A 20,862-nucleotide genomic window follows, 5' to 3' on the forward strand; every position below is an offset into this window, starting at 1 on the left:
TGAAGAAGCAGAGCATAGAGGATTTTTAGGGTAGTAAAACTATTCTGTAGGATACTATAATGGTAGATTCATGTCATTATACACTTGTATAACGTATAACAAAATAATGGAATGTACACCACCAAGGATGAGCCCTAACGTAAACTATGAACCTTGATGATGATGTGTCAATGAAGGTTCGTTGACCATTCACAAATATACCTCTCTGTTGCAGAATGCTGATGGTGAGGGAGGCTGTGCATGTGTGGAAGCAGAAGGTATGTGGAAAATCTTTATACCTTTGACCTATTTTGTGGGGAACCTAAAACTACTCTACTTTACTTTTTAGTAAAGTCTACTAAAAGTTTTTTAAAAACCAAAACTGTTCCTGCAGTGAAACCAGGCAGGATGAGCCGTCAGACCTCTGTAACGCTCTACATAACCCGGTCAGTGGTCTGGAGAGAGCCCCCCAACCCAGCCTGGAGAGTTCAACTGAGCTACTGAACCCAAGATGCCCACTGGGCTAAAGGTGGGGGTGGGGTGAGGTGGTGGCAGGGTGGCTTTCTCAGAGCAAAACAAACAAGAAAACTCCACCGCAGCCAGGCCATGGCACCGTCTTGACTAATGGGGTTATCACTAATAACTGATCCACGGGCTGATAAGAGACCAGGCAACAGTACTGTGCCTGGAATTCGGTCCCCACTACCCTGCCCCATTGCATCAGCTGCCCTTTGAGGCTCATTCACCTCACCTGCTCTGCCCACCAAACCCATGAAAGCTGTCTTCTGCCTCTTTGTGAGGTGACAGAGAGGAGAAAAAAAGAGCCAAATTGAGAATTTCTTGACAAGGGCAGCTAACTTGTCTACATAACTTGACCACTAGCGCCCTCTGGTGTTGAAATGCCAGACCTGTCTGTCCTGACAAAACAACTTGGGCTGGCAGGTCGGCAAAGGAGTTATCTTTTTTGGTTTTGGGTTTGAGGACTTTGCCTTTTATTTTTTAAAAGTCTGCTATTTCCCCTGAGCTACGCAGTCATCTGAATATGTAAAAAACAATCTCAATCACACATCAGTTAGCATGCACGATGTGAGACAGTGACTTTGAAAGTGCTTTGAAAAGTCTGGAATTGCGAGGGCAAAGATGGTGAGGAAGGGGAGCTCTGGATACTTCGGGCAGCCACAACGGGAGCATGATGGGCTCCCGGAGGCTGCAGGTGTCACTGGGAGGCCACAGACCAGCAAAGGGCAGTGGTGTCCCTGCTGGAACCAAAAGAAACCTGAGAGGCATTCTCATTAAAGTGGCCAAATGAACCCCCGACCCCTGACAACACTACTGGGGAGCACCAAGGCCAAAGGCCGTGAGTCCTGGCTGCCAATCCACTCCCAGCCCTAGGCTGCCCTTTAAGGCTTCTCTTTCCAGAATGCCTCTCAGTGCTCATTTTCACTGGTTTCATTAGGATGAAGTTGTACCAGGAAGAAATAGATCTGCTTTGCCAGGGGCTCTTAGGAAAAGAGAAGCACCCTTCTACTACTACCCAGCTATTCACCACACATTTGTTGAGGACTTACTATGTGCTGGGTGGTGCAGCAGCAGCAGTGCTTTCTGGGGACATGCTGAGGTTCAGGCATTCTGGCTTTCACCTTCTATTACACAACCTACCATCCTTTGGAGAGACTTGGTTTCCATGTTTCCACCCTTTTTACAGCTGAGATTGAAGCAAAAGGCTGGCCAGGCTCCTGGGAATTCCTCCAAAGCAAGCAGACAACCTTCTGGGAACGGCGACAAAGCCACGCCTATGGAGGGGCCCAGGTCCATGTCTGCTGCAGGAATTTCTTTATGTTGGGGCAATTTGGCCCTTGAGGGTGAGCCAGGGCAATGGTTTGATTTCATAACAGGTTCCAGTCATGCCACACTCAGAGACAGAGAGCAAATATTTGCAAATGGGAAATCATGTGCTTGTGCAATGGAAGTTGGCAGGGGTGTGAGAGCGAACAACCGCAAAGTCCCAGGCAGAAGAGGAGAAAGGAGGTAAGAGGGATGGCCCCCTGGGGTCATGCTGGGCCAAATGTCATCACCAGAAAGAGATTTCGGAGTCCTGATCACACCAGAACCGTGACTCAGAGCTTTCCTGGGACCACAGTCGGCCGCTTGTCTGCTACCCAGCATTCCTCAGATCGGAGCTCAGACTGAATCTTCAGCCAATCTGCCACGTGTGCAGGAGACATTCTCATGGTCCCCAGGCATTGTGGATGCTACTGCAAAGGATTCTGAGTCAACCAAAGCACTCCTGTGGCATTCCTTCTCCCTGCCCCCCTTTCCAGGCCCTCTCTTGCCTGTAAATTGCTTACACTTATTTCTGACTCATTGCCTGAATTATGGCCTATTATTTAACTTACTATGTTCAATGACCAAGTACAGTGCAAGTTTCTAGAGAACTAAAGTAATGTTTTATCTCCAGGTTCGCTGCGACACCCTGCACAAATCAGGACACCACGCTTTTCAGTTATTCTAACTCTACGGAAAGTAGAGTGGCATAAATGACACCTCTCAGACCAGACCCAACAGATAACAAGGAACTAGAATCCCAAGCTCACTATGCAAGCCACACAAATTAAATGTCAATGAAAAGGAAGGTAAAGCAGTCCATTAACATGGCTTGACTTTAAAGCAGACAACAAGTAAAAGTGCCCTTATGTAATTCCCTGCTTGTATAATTCAACCACAAAAAGACAAGGGCTTAAAGTGACTGTTCAACTTCTAGGGGCCTTTCTTTCATAATTATCCACACTTATGCATAAAGAGGCATGTATGAGGATGTCTGCATATATTAAAATAGCAACGACACAGAAACCAGTAAACATCCATCAAGAGGGCAACATTTTAAATAATCTATAGAACATCCACAATGTGGACTCTTAGGCAGTCATTAGGAGTAAAGTAGACGTCTGTGCACTGCCTTGGAAATACTCCAAGACATACTGTAGAAAAGCAAATTATATAACTATGCATGGGGGGTTGAATTAACAAATATTTATTGGGTGTCGGTGTGCAGGCAATGTTCTAGATGCTGGGTAAACAGAAAACAAAACAGACAAAAAAAAAATCTCTGTCCTCATGGACCTTGTATTTGGATTAGGAGAGATAGAAATGAACATGATAAGGTCTGGCACGGTGGCTCATGCCTGTAATCCCAGCACTTTGGAAGGCCAAGGTAGGCGGATCACTTGAGGTTGGGAGCTTAGGACCACCCTGGCCAACATGATGAAACCCTGTCTCTACTAACAATGTAAAAATTAGCTGGGCGTGGTGGTGGGTGCCTGTAATGCCAGCTACTTGGGAGGCTGAGGCAGAAAGATCGCTTGAACCCAGGAGGCAGAGGTTGCAGTGAGCTGAGATCACACCACTGCACTCCAGCCTGAGTGACAAAGTGAGACTCTGTCTCACAAAAAAAAAAGAAAGAGAGAGAAAGAGAGAGAAAGAAAGGAAGAAAGAAAGAGAAAGAAAAAGAAAGACAAGAGAAAGAAAGGAAGAAAGAAAGGAAGAAGGAAAGAAAGAAAGAAACAGAGAGAGAAAGAAAAAAAGGAAGAAAGAGGAAGGAAGGAAGGAAGGAAGAAAAAAAAGAGAAAGAAATTAACATTATATAAGTAATTTAGACTGGGTGCGGTGGCTCACGCCTGTAATTCCAGCACTTTGGAAGGCTGAGGTGGGCAGATCACTTGAGGTCAGGAGTTTGAGACCAGCCTGGCCAACATGGTGAAACTCCGTCTCTACTAAAAATACAAAAATTAGCCTGGTGTGGTGGCTCACACCTATAATCCCAGCTAGTCGGGAGGCTGAGGAAGGAGAATCGCTTAAACCTGGGAGGTGAAAGTTGCAGTGAGCTGAGAGCTGAGATCACATCACTGCACTCCAGCCTGGGCAACAGAGCGAGACTCCGTCTCAAAAAAAAAAAAAAAAAAAAGCAATTTAGAATATTAGAAGATAAGTGCTAAGTTAGAAAAAAAAATCAGAGGAAGTAAGAGATGAGAGATGAGAGCTTGAGAGCTACCCAGTGGTCAGGGTAGACCCCACAGACAAGATGATTGCATTTGTGAGGAGGTGAAGGGGATGTGGATGGGGAGGTGCAGGTGTGCCAGGCAGCCCCTAAGCTGCCTCCTGATTGCCCCTGCCTCCTGGTGTTCATGCCTTTATGTAACTCCCTCTCTTGGAGAGGATTGGACATAGTGATTCTCTTCTAATGAACGGAAAACATCAAAAGTGACGAGAAGTCCCATTGGCTGTGTCTAGGGCATCTTCTCTCACTTTCTTGTCTCCGTGTGGAGAGGCCATATGGCAGAGAACTGATGTCTCCGGTCAATGGCCATGTGGGCGAGCTTCTTGCAGTTGGGTTTTCAGATGAGACAACAGCCCCAGCTCTCAGCTTGACTGAAACCTCATGAAGAGTCAGATGCACCCAGCTAAGCTCCATCCGGATTTCTGACCAGAGGAAACTCTGAGAAAATAAGCATTGGTTGTTTTACACCACTACGTCCCGGGATCATTTGTTATGTAGCAATAGATTCTAACACAGTGTGTGTGAGTATCCAGGCAGCAAAGATACACAAAAAGCCTGAGAGGACCCATAGCACATTTTTAGAAGTCTGAGGATGAAAGTGGAAAGAGAATACAAAGAAAGCCTTTAATATATTTAATATATATCTAACTTCAGTCTCGCTTGGATCTTTGACAGTAAGAACAGTGAGAATGTATTTATGTATTGTGCTCCTTATAATTCTAAAAATAAAAGTTGAAGTTACGACAAGGGGCCTAGCTGTTAAAAATAGTAAAGGACTGACATTTTCAGAAATGTTGAAAATTAAAAATTATTCTTCATGTTTTTAGTGTTTTTAAGTATCCAAAATACTTTTTTTTTTTTAAAACAAGGAAAGGAAGGAAGGAGGGAGACAGGCAGGCCTTTCTTTTATCTTTATGGCTCTGCACAGTCACCCCAAGGTATGTGGCTAACATCACTCCATTTTTATTATTTTTATTACTGTCCTCAGCAGGGCAGAGGGCAGTTGAGGTTAAAAGCCAAGGGTACCAAGCTAGGCTGACCTGCTTGCAATCCCCCAGTTAGGCAGTACCCAAACCAGGACAGCTCCTCCAAATCCTAGCCTGTGATCTCTTCAGGCCACCACTCCTGTTTACTACTTACTGGAGAGGAGGGGACACCCTGTCCCCTTGGCCCCTGAAAACAGCCGCAGATCAGAGCAGTTATTAAGATGTGTGTCGGAGAGAGGCAGGAGCGAGGAAGAAGATTCTTTAGGAATCTCCAGGCCAGGCCTTCGTGGAGTATACCTTCCTCCCTGTGCCTCGTCCCCTGTCCTGGAGGACTGCAGGTGCAGAGCATTCACCCCAGATGGGGATGAGAAAAGCAGGGCTTTCACTTCCACAGGCCCCCGCAGGCCTGACTGCAGGCTCCGTCAGGAGGTCTGGCTTTCCTGTGAAGTTGCCCCTTGGTGCCGGATGACTTCAGAGCAGCTGTGCTGAGACATGAGTGTGGGGGATGGGACGGGGGCAGGTGAGAACTGGATCTTCTCTAGAGAAGGAAACTGCAATCAAAGGATATTGGGCATCTCTGCCTCCAGGGGGCACTGACTCCATGCGTCAGTGGGAAAATAAAACACAGGTGGAAAAGGGCCCCAGAGAGGCCCGCGGTGCCAGTGAACCTGAGACTGGAGAAAGCAGCACCATTCCAACCAAGTGCAGAATGAAAAGGCTGCAAACGCCCGAGACTAGTGATGCTGCTCCTGGAACCTGGGAAGCTCATTTCTGGACTGTTTAATAATGGTTGAAGGGCTCAGACAGACCCATGAATGAGTCTGGAGAGACTCAGACACGGCAGGCATTTGAGTCACAAAATGCAAGAAAGAAATGAACTATTTTGCCTGCTCACTTTGTGCCAGTGATTTTCTGCCCTCGGTTAAGGATCTCAGTTACCCAGTGATCGTGTGAGCATCCTTCAAAGATCTGGCCCCTCTGTGGTTGTGGGCAGGAAAAGGACAGCCCCAAGGGCTGAGTGCACCCACAGGTCCTGGTTGTATGCCCTGTGTGCACCCATTCTCTCCAGTCTTCCATTTCCTTGTCAGTAAAAGCAGACATAATTATGTTCCCTCTACCTGGCTGACAAAGCGACAGTGCCTGGAAGGGTATACACACAATGCTTGAACCTGTGTGGCTCAGACAATTTTAGACCGGAGAAAGAGTGACTAGGACGGTATCACGGATCCTTCCTCGTAGACTCAGGCTCTGAAGAAACCTGGTTTGCTGAAAATACTGGAATCTATTTCTGGGAATGGGAACGGGAATGGCAAAAATGCTGAATCCACAGGGCAGCAGGCCAAATAGATGATTTCCAGCCAGGACCAGGGGACCAGGGCTCCAGCCCAGGAGGCCCTGCTAGCATGGTCCAGCAAGAGAGAAAGCCTGGCTGAGTCTTCCTAAGCAGGAGAGGGTGGCATAGAGTACCTACCAGAGTCAGGAACGGAGCCAGGCTGCCTGGGCGCAAGAGCCAGCTTTGTAGGGACTTGCTTAGGGATGCTTGCAAGTCACTAAGTCTTGATTTCTTTTTCTTACTAATCATAGTAGCAGAACCAGGCTTAGACCTGGGCACAAGCAGTCCCTGCCTTGGGCCCATGCTGGCCTCTTCTGGCCATGACCCCTCTCCACAGGGTAAGGAGTCTACAGGGCCAAGAAGACTTAAGGTGGAGGAAGGATCTAAAGAGGTAAGTGGAAGCAGGTGATTTTCCAGGGCCATCCAACTACTCTGTATGATACTATCATGGTAGATACCGAGCACTGTCCATTCGTCCAAACCCACAGAATGCCCAACACCATGAGTGAATCCCAAAGTGAAACACAGACTGTGAGTGACAATGATGTCTGCAGTGCAGGTTCCGTGGCTGCTCTTCTGGGGATGCTGGTGGTGGGAGGCTGTGTGTGCTGGGGGGCACATAATACAGGGACTCTCTGTACTTTCTGCTCAATTTTGCTGTGAACCTAAAAATGCTCTTAAAAAAAATAAAGTCTCTTAATTAAAGAGAGAGAAAGACAAAGAGGGAGGGAGAAGGAGAAGGAGAGGGTCACAGGAGAACAGCAGCAATGGTAAAAAAAAAAAAAAAAAGGCCAAGTAATAACATCAGAGCCGCAGGAGAGTAAAAGTCTGCACACTTTGGCTGGGGAGCTTCAGGTCTGAGCCTTCGTCTTCCAGCCCTTATGTGGCCTGAGTCCCTCCGGGTTCCTCGGCTCCCATGGACAGACACCCTTGCTCCAGGCATCCTAATTCTGCCCCTTCTTCCCTTGAGCAGGGGCAAGAGCATTTCCTGCCCAATGACAGCTGAATACACTGTCCCTGCCCCTCCTTCTTCCAGGGTCATCAGGGACCCACAGCCCTAACAGTGACGTCTGGGTGTCTGGGCTGCTTTCTTAAAATATCAATATTTATGATGATGGTATCTTCATTTAGGTTCCCTAGATAGATCAATAATTAATATATTTACAACAAAACCAGACATCAGCTCATCAGGGTTCCCTCCAAAGCAGGCCCTGCTTCCCAGCAACCACACTCATCTTTCCAAAAGCACATCGCTCCTCTGCTAGACACTCGAGATTCCTGCCCCCTCCCTTCTTCCTCTTCTGCTCTCTTCATCTCACCTAAAGGATTACAGGCAGGCCCCGTTTTGTTCAGGGTCACACGCTAGAAACAATATTCCAACAGGGAAGTGGAATGGCTCCGCCCCCGCCTCCAGGGGTGCTGGGAAGCTCACAGGATGCTGGGTGTGTCCACAGTCAGCACCTCCTCATGTCCAGTGGCTGGACTGTGTTCTGTCCCCACAATTGCTATTTCCAGCCCTCACCACCCTCTTCGTGCCTCTCACACCCCCACTTCTCCCTCCTACTTCAAAAAAGACTTCCTATTTCAGAAAATAAGGGGAATCTCCTTGCAATGCCCTCAACAGATTCAAAACTTAAATGATGACTTTGTCCACTCACCTCTTCCTGGATTTCTATCCCTGACACCCAAGATGCATCTGCGCCCATGCCTGGTGGCCAGGCTTGCCCTCCATCTGGGGAAGGCGGTGTCCATCATTCTCCCCAAGGCCCGTCCCCATTCCCCTCCCCTTCCCTGCTGTATCAACCGTCAGTCCCCTCTCCCTCCTGCCTCATCCATCTCTCCTTTGCCACTGACTTTTTCCTGACTAAAACATTCTGAAAAAACATCTCCCTCTATTTTCACTTTACCCTACAGCACTTGGGCTCCATCCCACTGTCCCACTAAGAGAGCTCCTACTCATGGTGTTATCTTTGACTTTTTTCTCTTCATACTCAATGTGCTTACCCTGGAGAATGACATTGACTTTATAGCTTTAATTGCTTAGATACTGACAAAACTCACATTTAAATGTTCAATCTAGACCTATTCCCCAAGTGTCAGTGAGAATGTCCAACAGGTGGGCAGCTTCATGTCCATTTGCCACGGGCACCTCAAGTTAAGGTGTCCCCAACTCAGGCTCTATTTCTACCTCCAACCTTGTCCTCCCTTTTGTATCCCCAACTCAGTGAATGCTATCACTACCCTCCCAGATGCTTCTGGTCACTACATTCAATAAATCACTCCTCCTTGATATTTTAAAGTCATTCTCCTCTTTATTCCCACTGCAGCCCTGATCTTATTTCCAATTCTCATAGTTTCTCATTGGGATCCCTTCAATGACCAATTTGTTATGTCCTCGGTTTATTTTCTTATACTTTACTTATTTCTTCTAATTTTTCTACAATGGGAATTTATTAATAATACATTCCACACAAACAATAAAACACTATTTTAAAATAATATCCATGCAATATCCCTGCCTAGTAGTTCACAGTTGCCCAACTCTGCCAGCAGGCTGGACTGGCTTATAAAACTGGACACACTCCTCAGGCCACCAGAATACATTTCTACCTCCCTGTGTTATGTGCTGCTCCCTGTGCCACTTAGCATCATCATCTGAGTGCACTGTTTGCAGGTGGCACGGCAGGAAACAGGAAGGTACCCAGGATGCAAGAGTCAAGGTTCAAATCCTACTTCTGCTAATAAGTTGTGTGATGTGAGCAAGTTGCTTAGTCTCTGAGCCTCTGTTTCCTCACCAGGGCCATGGGGATAAAATCCCCTATGTCCCAAGCCAGTGACGAATCAGCAAGCTATCGTATGTGACAAGGTTACATACGATACATACGATACATAGGATACATACGATGGCTCTTTCAGAGTAAGCACTGAGCCATGGACCATGCAAGAAAAGCCCCAATTCACAGCTGTCACTTTCTTCATGGCCTAACTCCAAAAATATTACTTTCCTTCTGCTCTGATGTATCTTTCCTTAAATTATTATGCTTTTGTAGACTCATCTTGTCTCCCCAGACTGTAAGTGATCTTAAGGCGTGGGGTTCGCCCTCCTCCTTCCTTGGTGTTTCCCTCCACCCAGTCCTGGATGGTCTCTGCCCAGAGACTGCCTGCCAAATGCACAGAGTTACTAATGCAGGATTAACAAAGGCTTGTGCTCAGTTCTTGGCCAAATCTGAAATTTACTTTCTAGGCTATGAGAACAGACAAGGGTGTTTTATAAAGCAGGGATGGGGGTAGGCAGCGGGGAAGGGGACATGCAGGGGCTGAGGGCGGGGCAGGGAGCAACTTACCTTTACACTGCAAACCCTGCCGCAAGAGGCCCCAGAGGAGGGACCCACAGTGATCGCAGAAGGTGGGGACCTTGTAGTTGTGGATACCGAACTTGTGGGGCATGTTGACGCTGAACCGCTGGGAGCCCACCTGCAGGGATGGCAAGACACAGGGTCACGACCGAGCTCCTCCGTGTCCCAGAGGGCTTGTCATCAGAACTCTTGCAGAACTTCTTTCCGAGAGAGCATGTGTCATTGTAGGTGGCAGGCCCTAGCTTGGCTCTGAAAGCTGCCCTGAGGTGAAAAGAGCCCCATCCTGCCCCGGCCTTGGCTCCTGATGCTCTTAACTCATTGTTGGCTGCTCCATTTCACTGTGCAAGACCAGGCCTGCTCCCCAACATGGTCCCCTCCAGGACTTCAGGACTTCAAGCAATCACAGTACAGTGTCCTCAATGAGTACCTCAGGCCAGCTGCAGTGGATCATACCTATAATCCCAGCACTTTGGGAGGCTGAGGTAGGCGGACCACCTGAGGTCAGGAGTTCAAGATCAGCCTGGTCAACATGGTGAAACCCCGTTTCTACTAAAAAGACAAAAATTAGCCGGGTGTGGTGGTGCCGCCTGTAATCCCAGCTACTCGGAAGGCTGAGGCAGGAGAATTGCGTGAACCCAGGAGGCAGAGGTTGCAGTGAGCCAAGATCGTACCACTGCACTCCAACCTGGGTGACAGAGCAAGACTCTGTCTCCAAAAAAAAAAATTTGCACCTTCAATACTGCTGTGTGCCTGGAAGACCCACCGAGGCAAAAAGCCTCTAGGGAGCTCAATGGTGAACACGGGATTCTGTGCAGCAGCGTAGAAACCCTGCACAATGTTGTGGAACACGGGATTCTGTGCAGCAGCGTGGAAACCCTGCACAATGTTGTGGAACACAAGATTCTGTGCAGCAGTGTGTAACCCCTGCACAATGTTGTGGAAACTATGGATCAGTTAGGACAGACAACAATTAGGAGGAAGATGGCTAATACAGCGTGGTGAACACTAAGAATGCTCAGGTCTCAGCGCTGACCACACACCAGGCACCATTATCTCAGCTAAACCTCACCACCACCCTACAGGGCAGAGGTCCATGATTGCCCCAACTTCACAGAAGACGAAATGAAGGCACAGCAGGATCAAGAAAGATGCCTATAAACTGACAAGAAACAAACACGGGCTTCCATCCCCATGAATCTGCATTCAGACCCCAGGCTTTTTAACCACTATGCTGCCTCCTACTGATGATTTAAAAGGGGTAAAGAGATGGTGGCAAGACAGAAGGGGAAGGAAGAGGAACAGAAGTCTAGGTGTATGATCGGGGGCCTGGGTCTGCCATGACCCACTCATGAGTCTCAGGCAGGTTTACTGACTTCTCGGAGCCTTGGATTTCTCAGGTGGCAAATAAGGATGGCCCCCCCACCCCATCCCACCCAGTGCCACAGGATGGCAGGGTCAATGAGACCGCAGGGTTGGAAGAGGCTAGAAGCATAACACATTTCATGGAAGCAAGGGTCTGCTGGGCTACTTTTCTGGGTCATTTCTGCCCCTCCACAGTGCTACCCTCCATCTGTGTCTCTAGTGGAGCAGCTGCACCCCCAGCCCATCTCAGAATCGGCAGGAGACCATCACCCAAGACATCCATGGGCTGGGGATGTCTTGCTACCCCGGGGATTAGGAAGTGGCTGACATGTGGCAAAGCTGGGCCTCAGCTCCCTAGCTGACTCATGAAGGAAAGGCCCCCATGGGGGACTAATGAGGGGGGACATGAGAGCTGGAAAGGGAGCTCGACTTGAATACAAGCGTGAAGATAAGTTCCCTAGCACCCAGTTCCAAGGAATGGCTGATCCTTCCATTGGGCCAAGATTTCACTGATCCCTACTGACATGGATGGTCTACCACTTAGGGTCTTGCCTGGGAACAAGAATGTCAGCTCTACTGAAAACAACTGTACTCACCCATCCTTAGATGCGTAGCTTAGGTGTGCCTGTTTGTGAATGTAGACTTGTTGCCTCTGCCATGGTCTCTCTCACTGCTAAGGAAGTATGAGATTACTGTGCCCACTCTATTCCTACACAAACCCTGAAGGCATGGTGGCCCTATACTGAGAATACAATCTTGGTCTCTTAGGAATCACCTCATAGGGGTATGAATGACAGACTAAGGTGAAAAAGTGGGGAAGTTGTCCCAGGTGGCCAAGAAATTCAGTGTGGGGGTGGAAAGAGCTACATGACCCTCAGCTGGGACCACTTAAAACTCTAAGGTATCAGAGAACAGAGGGAGGAGGATGAAGGAGCCCACACAAGAGCATGCCACAGCATCAGACCGACCGAGAGGCCAACACAAAGACGGCATGCATGCAGGGGGACATGTCACACGTGTGCTTGCTGAGGAGGACACAGATACAATGGGGTGAGTAAGATTCACAGAGAGAACATGGAGAGGAAGAAAATGGCAGGAAGAATTGTGAGATTCAAGAAGAAAAAGGTGACACCAGTGGAGATAGAGCATTGTTTGGTTACCACACCTGGAAGTGCAGGCAGGGTGTGAGTCCACCACATGCTAAGACACACAGACATGAGACGGGGGTGGACCAGAGTGTTCATGGTGCAGAACACCCAAGAAGCCCATCACCAGAGCACCTTTTAATAGGAAGGAGGGCATTGAAAGCATGGTGTTTAGGGCTACACGTGTTTGTGGCGTGTATGATGTGTGTATGCACAGGCATCAGACTAAAGGTGGTTACACAAAAGAATGAACTCAAAGTTTTGTCCCTAACAGCTCAGTAACCTGGCAGAGGGCACGCCCATGACCCTGAGGGGCCAGATATGCTGACACTAAAGGAGACTGGCCTCGGGAAGCACAAGATGGTGGCAGTCAACTCTGCCAAGCTAAGAAACCCAGAGCCTCCCTCTCTCAGTCCCTGGCAATTTGTCCCTGGTGGTACATGCCAAGTTTGGGAACACACTTCACTGGAGACTTCTTCTCACTGCTCAATATGCCAGGAAAGACAGTCAGAAGAACTGGGTCGCAGATCAAGCTGGGTTCTGAACATTTCAAATCTCAATGCTTTAACGTGCATGGCATAGACTCCTATGGGACCTTTCCCTCCAAAAAGTGCAGATGAGCTTTAGAGTCCTGCAGAGTCAGAGACCTGCAGGTGATGAGACTGAGATCCTTGAGGGAACGATTAGGGTACTCCTCTTTGCTTCCATGGAACACAGCATAGCGCCTGTCACACAGGACATACCCAATAAATGCTCAATGGAATGTCCATAGGAAGGAAATAAGGCAGACAACAAGCAAGCCATCTCTTTCATTTCCCTGTGAAAACAACAATGATGTACTGGGGTCATGATCCTAGACCAGGAGTCAGGAGGCGCAGGCACTGGCTTGCAGTTTTAACCACAAGAGAGCCCCTGCAAACAACGTTGGTGCTCTGGGCTCAGACTACCCTTCACGGACATGGAAGGCTCAGTCTAAGCCTTGTCCTTTGCTGCTTTCCCGAGACAGTATGAAAGCAGAAGAAGAGAGAAGATGGGAAATGCCTGAAATGCCAGGATGCTATTTGACTGAATTATTAAGGAGCAGGCAGAAGGTCTCTGTAAGTCAGTCCCGTTGGAAGTCAAATTGTGGACCAGCTGATTATAAACCTACCCAGGGCCTTTCTCTCTAACCCCCAATTATAATAGCCTATGACTACACAGAATTTATTTCCCCTAGAATTAAGAGCATGCTTTTGAAATCAAGTGTTCTGATAATACCTACATCCACATTCACAACTGTCATCTTCCTCAAAAAGGTTTTTTAATCTATCAGTGGGACTATCATTCTCCTAATTGCTCAGTTAGGAGAACCTAGCTTCACTGTTGCATTTTTCTGCTTCCTTACCTCTACCAAACTAGGCAATCGGATGCTAGTTTCTAAGATGAAGAGACAACACATAGTGCAGTGGTCAAGGGCTCAGGCTTTAGAACAAACTGCCTGGGTTTGAATGTGGCTCTTAGCTGTGTGATTTGGGGCAGGTTAATTTTACTCTCTGTGCTTCTATTCTGTTGTAAAATGAAGATAATAACGTCTACCTCATTAAGCTTACTATGCGGTTAAATAATGTATGTTAAAGTACTTCAATCAGGGCATGGTAAGTGCCCAGTGAATGTTGACTATTTTTATTGCTGTGGTTATTGCCACCTCCTAAGTATTCCTTGGGCTTGTTCATTCCACACCATTCCCCCATCAGCTCATTAAACATAAGGTTCCTGCTTGTGTTTCTATTACTGTTTATTACCTGTGAGGAGCTAGTGACACATCGGTTAGCCACTTTAGTTCTGATGAGATGATGAAATAAAAGAATTCATATTTTTCTTGTGGGCTTGAGCGCTGGGCTCACACTGTACTTGGCATAACATCCAAGGGGATAGAACTAACTTGGACCTGTGCTCATCCTGCGGATGGTGTCTCATGCCGGAAGACGGCGGACAGCTCCCTTTGTTTTTTATCAACACAATGAAATGACAGGGTCTCAGGCAGAGAAGGTTTTCTTGGGAACCACAGAAGAGGCGGTGAAGGGAGGGGCTGGCAGTGAAGAAGCCCAGAATTTCTGTGTCACACTTACCTGGTCGGGGGTCTCCTGCTTCTTTAACCCAGCACACTTGGTGATGATGAGCTCATGGCACCGCTTGTGGACCACACAGGTGCAAACTGCAAATAGCAAAGACAGGAACACTGAGCGACACTCGGGGAAGGGGGTATCCCTCCCAGGATCTATTCAGGGCTTGGTGGAGGGACAAGGGGGGCCAGGCCCCTTCTGCCACTGAGTCTTAATTTAATACCCTCCTGAAAGTCTTTCATGCAGCTATTCTAAACACTGTGCTATCAGAGCCATCAGAGTTTCCTAAATGCTCCAGAGAGCAAGGTAACATTTCTATTCAAAGGACATCAGCAGTTTTCTCCAGTTCAGGGAGTACTGATCAATTTTTTCACTTCAATATGCCAAGGTCAGGGAAAAACTTCCTTCCCGCCCTCCCATGGAGCATTGCCTGTTAGAGGTGTTGTAGTGGCCTCGCGCCCCACTCGGGACCATGCAGGGTGGCTGATGCGACAGGGGGAACTGCAGCAGGCGGTGCAGAGGTTCTGAGGCTTTTTTATCTGACTGTGTCCTGATATACCAAACTTTAAAATTCCCATCGACTTTAATACGTCCACAAGAAGTGGCCTATATCTGTGTTGTTAGTGTCATAGGGCAATGTGGGCAGTAGGTGGCTGAAGAGGTAAGTAACTGTTTGTGTACATGTTACCCCAAAGAACAGCAACTTCCACCAGACACTACTCCATGGGTGAGACCCAGCAGTGCTGGGTGAGGAGATAGAAAAACCTCTCTGCTCTAACCTCAGCGAAACCACCACACGACCATGCCACATTTCTACCCTCCAATTTTGTATAGCTTAACCTTGCATTTGTAGTCAGTTAACTGGAAAGGAATAATCTTAGTACCTTCAAGTGAGCTTTAAATTTTTCAGGGCTAATGATCATACAGCTGAGACCCAAAAAAAGGGATTCGACAAGGACCTTTCAGTGATACCAAGTACAACGAGCAGGCGAGGAAGCTTCTCTAGGGAGGGAGAGAGGGAGAGAGCTGGCAGAATACACAAACCCAGTTCAGGACAAAGTGGGACTTTCAAAGAGCCTCCAACTGAAGCAGTATGTCTCTTTCAGAAAGATGAAAGTGCCACCTGCTCCAGCTGGGACACAAAGGCTGGGTGGATCGGGGACCTGCTGAGACCACAAGGACACCTGGAGACGGGTGCCACCTGCAAGATACCTCCCATATATATTCCCATATATGCAGAAGTAATGGCTAAGTGGGAACAAAGAAAGCAGGGTCCTGCCTCTTGGAGAGGAAGTATAAGCATGCAAGCTGTGGAGAGCCTCCAAATGTCATCAGACCCAGCACCTGTCTCCTATGGGTGCCAGTGATCTGGATCTAACCATGGGCCTCTGAAGATTTAGTTCATAAATGCCTCTTACCTTGACACTGGTATCCCTGCTTTCCTATGACACCCCTGAAAAGAAGAATAATTTTTTTTTAAGTGAAATCTTATCAGGTCAAAAAACAAACAGAAAAACCACCCAATTCGGGCCACCACCCACATTGCACCAAGTACGTGGAGTATGCAGAATATTGTAATTTCTCTCCCACTTGCAAGGTGCCTTAAATGTCTCCTTCCAGAAGGTCACAGAAGGCAGCCCCAGTGCTTGTGGACGGTGCAAGGTTTGGTCAGCGTCAGAGCTTGATTTCGTACACAGAGAGCCATTCTTGTGCAGTCAGCAATGTTCTAGAAAGCCACAAACGACCCTGCTTGCTCCTGGTAGGCACTGAGCAGTCAAGCATACCTTTCCTCATGGACAGAATGGACATTCCTCTTCTCCCAGCACCAGGACATGCTCTGTGGGCCCTCTAACTGTGGAAGAGTGCTGCAACTGGCTCGTAGATTTCCCTGGGCAGTCCAAAGACCACCAATGATTCTAAGCCAATCTGTGCCCCGAACTGGGGGTTCAAGAGGTTGTCTAGGTGAAGGCCAACATTAGAGGTTCCTTCCATGGCCAGAGTGGTATTCCCAGGGCAAGACATAAAGTCAGCATGGACACAGAACAATCACACAAACCTGGCCTTACCCCTGTCCTTATATACTAACTACAGCTGGTCAGGGAGCTCCCTGCAGTTCCCAGCCCAGTGGAAGCCAGAAGTTATTCGGGTTCCACCCCAGGGAACCTAGAGCTCAGTGGCCTTCACCCATGGGCTTAGAGGAGACCTGAATCTGTAAGACCAGCCACTCAGTTCATGACCAAATATAGCAAGTAAAGGTCAGACAGCTGGGTCTGCCCTGGTAACTGGAAGTATCTGTGGCTGGAATGGGGCATTAATTCTGCCTCAGTTGGGCTGGGCTTGCTCTGAGCTTTATCATCTCAGATGTCTACGCCAACCTGGATGATTGACTTTGTGACATCGCAAGGACAAGTGACTCCTGGATACCTGGAATCCAAGGGGTCCTCAGAGCCCAGTGCAGATGTCCCTGGCTGGGTTCATACTGCCTCACTCGCCCTCCCTGGCTGGATCCAAGGGTTCATGAAGGCAACCTCTACCTCAGCTTCAAAGAGCTCAGACAGCTTGCCGGAAAGGCTGCTGCGGTGTCAGGAAAAGTACAAACGTTAGAAGTCACACTGCTAGGGGTAGAATCATACTTCTGACACTTCCTAGCTGGAGGACATCAGGCCAGTCTTATTTTCATTTCTGAGCCTTGGTATTATTAGTGGAATGGAGCTGGTCATGGATCATCTTTATCCCTGCCCCTCTCCTCCTTCCAGATTTTTTTATTTATTTTTATTTATTTTTAATTTTTTTTTTTTTTTTTTTTTTTTTTTTTTGAGACGGAGTCTTGCTCTGTCACCCAGGCTGGAGTGCAGTGGCCGGATCTCAGCTCACTGCAAGCTCCGCCTCCCGGGTTCACGCCATTCTCCTGCCTCAGCCTCCCGAGTAGCTGGGACTACAGGCGCCTGCCACCTCGCCCGGCTAGTTTTTTGTATTTTTTAGTAGAGACGGGGTTTCACCGTATTAGCCAGGATGGTCTCGATCTCCTGACCTCATGATCCGCCCGTCTCGGCCTCCCAAAGTGCTGGGATTACAGGCTTGAGCCACCGCGTCCGGCCTATTTTTAATTTTTTCTTAAGACAGAATCTCACTCTGTCACCCAGTCTGGAGTGGAGTGGAGTGATCTCGGTTTACTGCAACCTCCACCTCCCGGGTTAAAGCAATTCTTATGCTTCAGCCTCCCAAGGAGCTGGGATTACAGGCACATGCCACCATGCCCAGCTAATTTTTGTATTTTTAGTAGACACAGGGTTTCACCATGTTAACCAGAGTGGTCTCAAACTCCTGACCACAAGCAGTCTGCCTGCCTCGGCCTCCCAAAGTGCTGGGATTATAGACATGAGCCACTGCGTTTGTACCCAGCCTCCTTCCCGATTTTCTAACACATCCTAGACATCAGATAATTTCATTTCTAAATAATTCAGTGGATTATTATTCAGTGGAATCCTCACCTTGGATTCCTGACGTATGTCTCTAAAAGGTAAGGATCCTTTTTAAAAACACATAATCAGCTGTGTACAATGACTCACATCTATAAACCCAGCACTTTGGGAGGCAGAGGTGGGTGGATCACTTGAGGCCAGGAGTTCTAGATCAGCCTGGCCAACATGGTGAAAACCCATCTCTACTAAAAATACAAAAATTAGCCAGGCATGGTGGTGTGCTCCTGTAATCCCAGCTATGTGGGAAGCTGAGGCATGAGAATCGCTTGAACCTGGGAGACAGAGGTTGCAGTGAGTGGAGATCATGTCACTGCACTCCAGCCTGGGCAACAGAGTGAGACTCTGTCTCAAAACAAGACACACATACACACACACACACACACACACACACACGCAGTCACAATATCCTTGTTGGTTATAAAATCTTAACTCCTTTGATAAGATAAAACTCTAGGTATAAAGTTGCCAGAAACCATCACTTCTTTCCATGTATTTCCCCCCATGTACTAAACACACACTTAGCCCTCCAGAATAGTCCCCTGCACTCACATAAGGAAGAAACGAGGCATGCCAGCATTCTTTAAACGAGGTGCATAGTCTCCCCTACCCCATCCCCGACTTCTTGCCACAGATATGTTGTAACTAAAGGTTCCCGAGAGAGGCTTACCAGATGAAGTCTCTGCAGTGGGAGCAGTAGGTGGGCTGCCGAAGATAGGTGGCCATGAACTTGTGGCCGTTGACCTGATGGACCCTGCGCCTGACGGCCCCCTGCCGCTTCCTCGGCCGCATGCGTTCCCTGAACACGCGCTCTTCATTGTCTTTAGGGGCTGGGGAAGGACAAGAGCAGGGAAGAAAACAGAGTCTGGGTTAGTGCACCTTCCAAATGGGCTCCCTCCAGAGAGTTACTCCATCCCTGGAAGAGTGGAGCTGGGGTGAGTGGGAGGTAGCCTTTGTGTGCGGAGGGACTCGGGGGTCTGAGGAGTCTCACTGAGCAGCTGGAGTGAGCAAGCACACGCAGGGTGGAAATGCCCAGAGTGTGCCTGTTCCTGCTACATTGGATCCATCCAATCCAAATTCTGCTCCAGGCTGGCTGCCCCTTTCCTCCCTACACAGGCTGCAGCTGGTTTCAAGGGCTTGGGGGTCAAAAGGCTCAAGGTTCGCATCTTAGTGCAATTCCTGAGCAGTGTGACCTTGGATAGGTGGTGTTTCCTCCCCCAAGCATCTCAGCGCATCTCCGTCTGTAAATGGCGATGGCAGTGCCGGCCACACGGGTGGCTGAGAGGATGCAATGAGATGAATCTCCGCACCCTGAGCTACCTAGCTCAAGAAGTAGCTGCCTAATAAATTTGACTTCTTCCTTCTTTCTCTGACCTAGACTAAGCCAACCGAGAGTATTTTCCCAGAGGTCAAAAGGAGAGGGAAATATGACACAGTGAAAGCAGTTTCCCAAAGGCTCAAGACCATCACCATGGACTGTAAGATCCCACTGGGGTCGAAAAGGTCTTCCCTATACCTTCCTTCCCTCTACTTCTGAGACTGCCCAGCCAACTGAGAATGCCTTGTAAGGGGACTCACAGATGATCACAAAAATAATAAAGATAATTGTTATCTTTACATATTTTTGCCCCCTCAAAATTAATATATTGAAATCTTAACCCCCAAAGTGATACTATTTGGAGATGGGGCCTTTGGGAGGTAATTAGGTTTAGATGAGGTCATGAGGGTAGGGCCTCCATGATGGGGTTAGTGTCCTTATAAGAGGAGGAAGAGACCGGAGTGAGTGAGCTCTCTGCCATGTGAGCAAGGAAGAAGGCCCTCACCAGAGCCCACCCATACTGGCTCTCTGATCTTGGACATCCAGCCTCCAAAACTGTGAGAAGTCAATGCCTGTTGGTTAAGACACCCAGTCTTTGGTGTTTTGTTATTGCAGCCTGAGCTGATTAAGACAAGGATAACCATGATAAATGTTTATCGTGGGTTTATGCTGTGGCAAGTGCTATGCTAAGTGTGTTATATCTTGGTGATATAACACATCTCACTGAACTTTCAAAACAACTCCACTTGAAAGGTACTGCTATTAGCCCCACTATACAGGTATGCAAAGCGAGAAATAGAGAGTTTAAGTAACCTACTCCTGTTAACACAGCTACTCAGTGGGGAAGCCCAGATTCTAACCCAGAGAGTGAGAAAGAGGCCAATGTTCCTCCACCCACATGATGCTCTGAAGGATGGCCTGCACTCCTTACAGAAAGTCCCCAAGCTCTCATCTGAGTGGCTCTCATCACCAAAGAGTCCAGCTGCCTGTGGCTTCCCCAAGAACACAGTGGACAGGCTCTGGGATTCTTCCTAGGTTCCTGACACCTTCTAGAAGGTCTCCTAGAAGGTCCCCTGCACAGGTCAGCTTAAAATGCACTGGAAGGCTCTGTGCCCCCAAAATATCTCCAGGCATCAGCGAGTGCTTGACATCTCACCATAACAGGGCCAGTCTTCAGGGGAAGAAGCATTGCTCCTTCCTGGACCTCTCTGAATGTAAGGTTCCCTGAAGTGAAGGTCATATGTGTGACCCGAACAACGGATTAATCCAAGGGCATCTTGTTATTGGAGGGTAGGGTAGAGGGAAGGTAAAATTGAAGGTAAAAAGTGAGAACAGGACCAAATGTGCAGTGTGTGCTTTCAAGGAAGCAGCAGCCTCTGAGCAAACTGGAAGCTGTTTTTTTTTTTTTTTTTTTTTTTTGAGACGGAGTCTCGCTGTGTCTCCCAGGCTGGAGTGCAGTGGCGTGATCTCGGCTCACTGCAAGCTCCGCCTCCCGGGTTCACGCCATTCTCCCGCCTCAGCCTCCCAAGTAGCTGAGACTACAGGCGCCCGCCACCACGCCCGGCTAGTTTTTTGTATTTTTAGTAGAGACGGGGTTTCACCATGTTAGCCAGGATAGTCTCGATCTCCTGACCTCGTGATCCACCCGCCTCGGCCTCCCAAAGTGCTGGGATTACAGGCTTGAGCCACCGCGCCCGGCCAACTGGAAGCTGTTTATTGGAAATCTGCCCTCGGTGTTCCCAGACTGC

The 20,862-nt window shown here is 48.3% G+C and overlaps 1 protein-coding gene across 3 annotated transcripts in view; it reads right to left on the reverse strand.

Annotated features, from left to right (window-relative positions):
- PRKCE (protein kinase C epsilon) overlaps positions 1-20,862 on the reverse strand; it is a 538,158-nt gene that overhangs the window by 194,932 nt on the left and 322,364 nt on the right. For all 3 annotated transcript variants that reach the window (XM_077958601.1, XM_028831616.2, NM_001257741.1), the window contains 4 exon segments: positions 18,467-18,626; positions 15,736-15,770; positions 14,324-14,409; positions 9,697-9,826 (listed from right to left, as the gene is read on the reverse strand). In XM_077958601.1, coding sequence (XP_077814727.1) covers positions 9,697-9,826; positions 14,324-14,409; positions 15,736-15,770; positions 18,467-18,588 — 373 coding nt within the window. In that variant the 5' untranslated portion in view covers positions 18,589-18,626.

Source organism: Macaca mulatta, chromosome 13, assembly GCF_049350105.2.
Source record: "Macaca mulatta isolate MMU2019108-1 chromosome 13, T2T-MMU8v2.0, whole genome shotgun sequence".
Classification (NCBI taxonomy): domain Eukaryota; kingdom Metazoa; phylum Chordata; class Mammalia; order Primates; family Cercopithecidae; genus Macaca; species Macaca mulatta.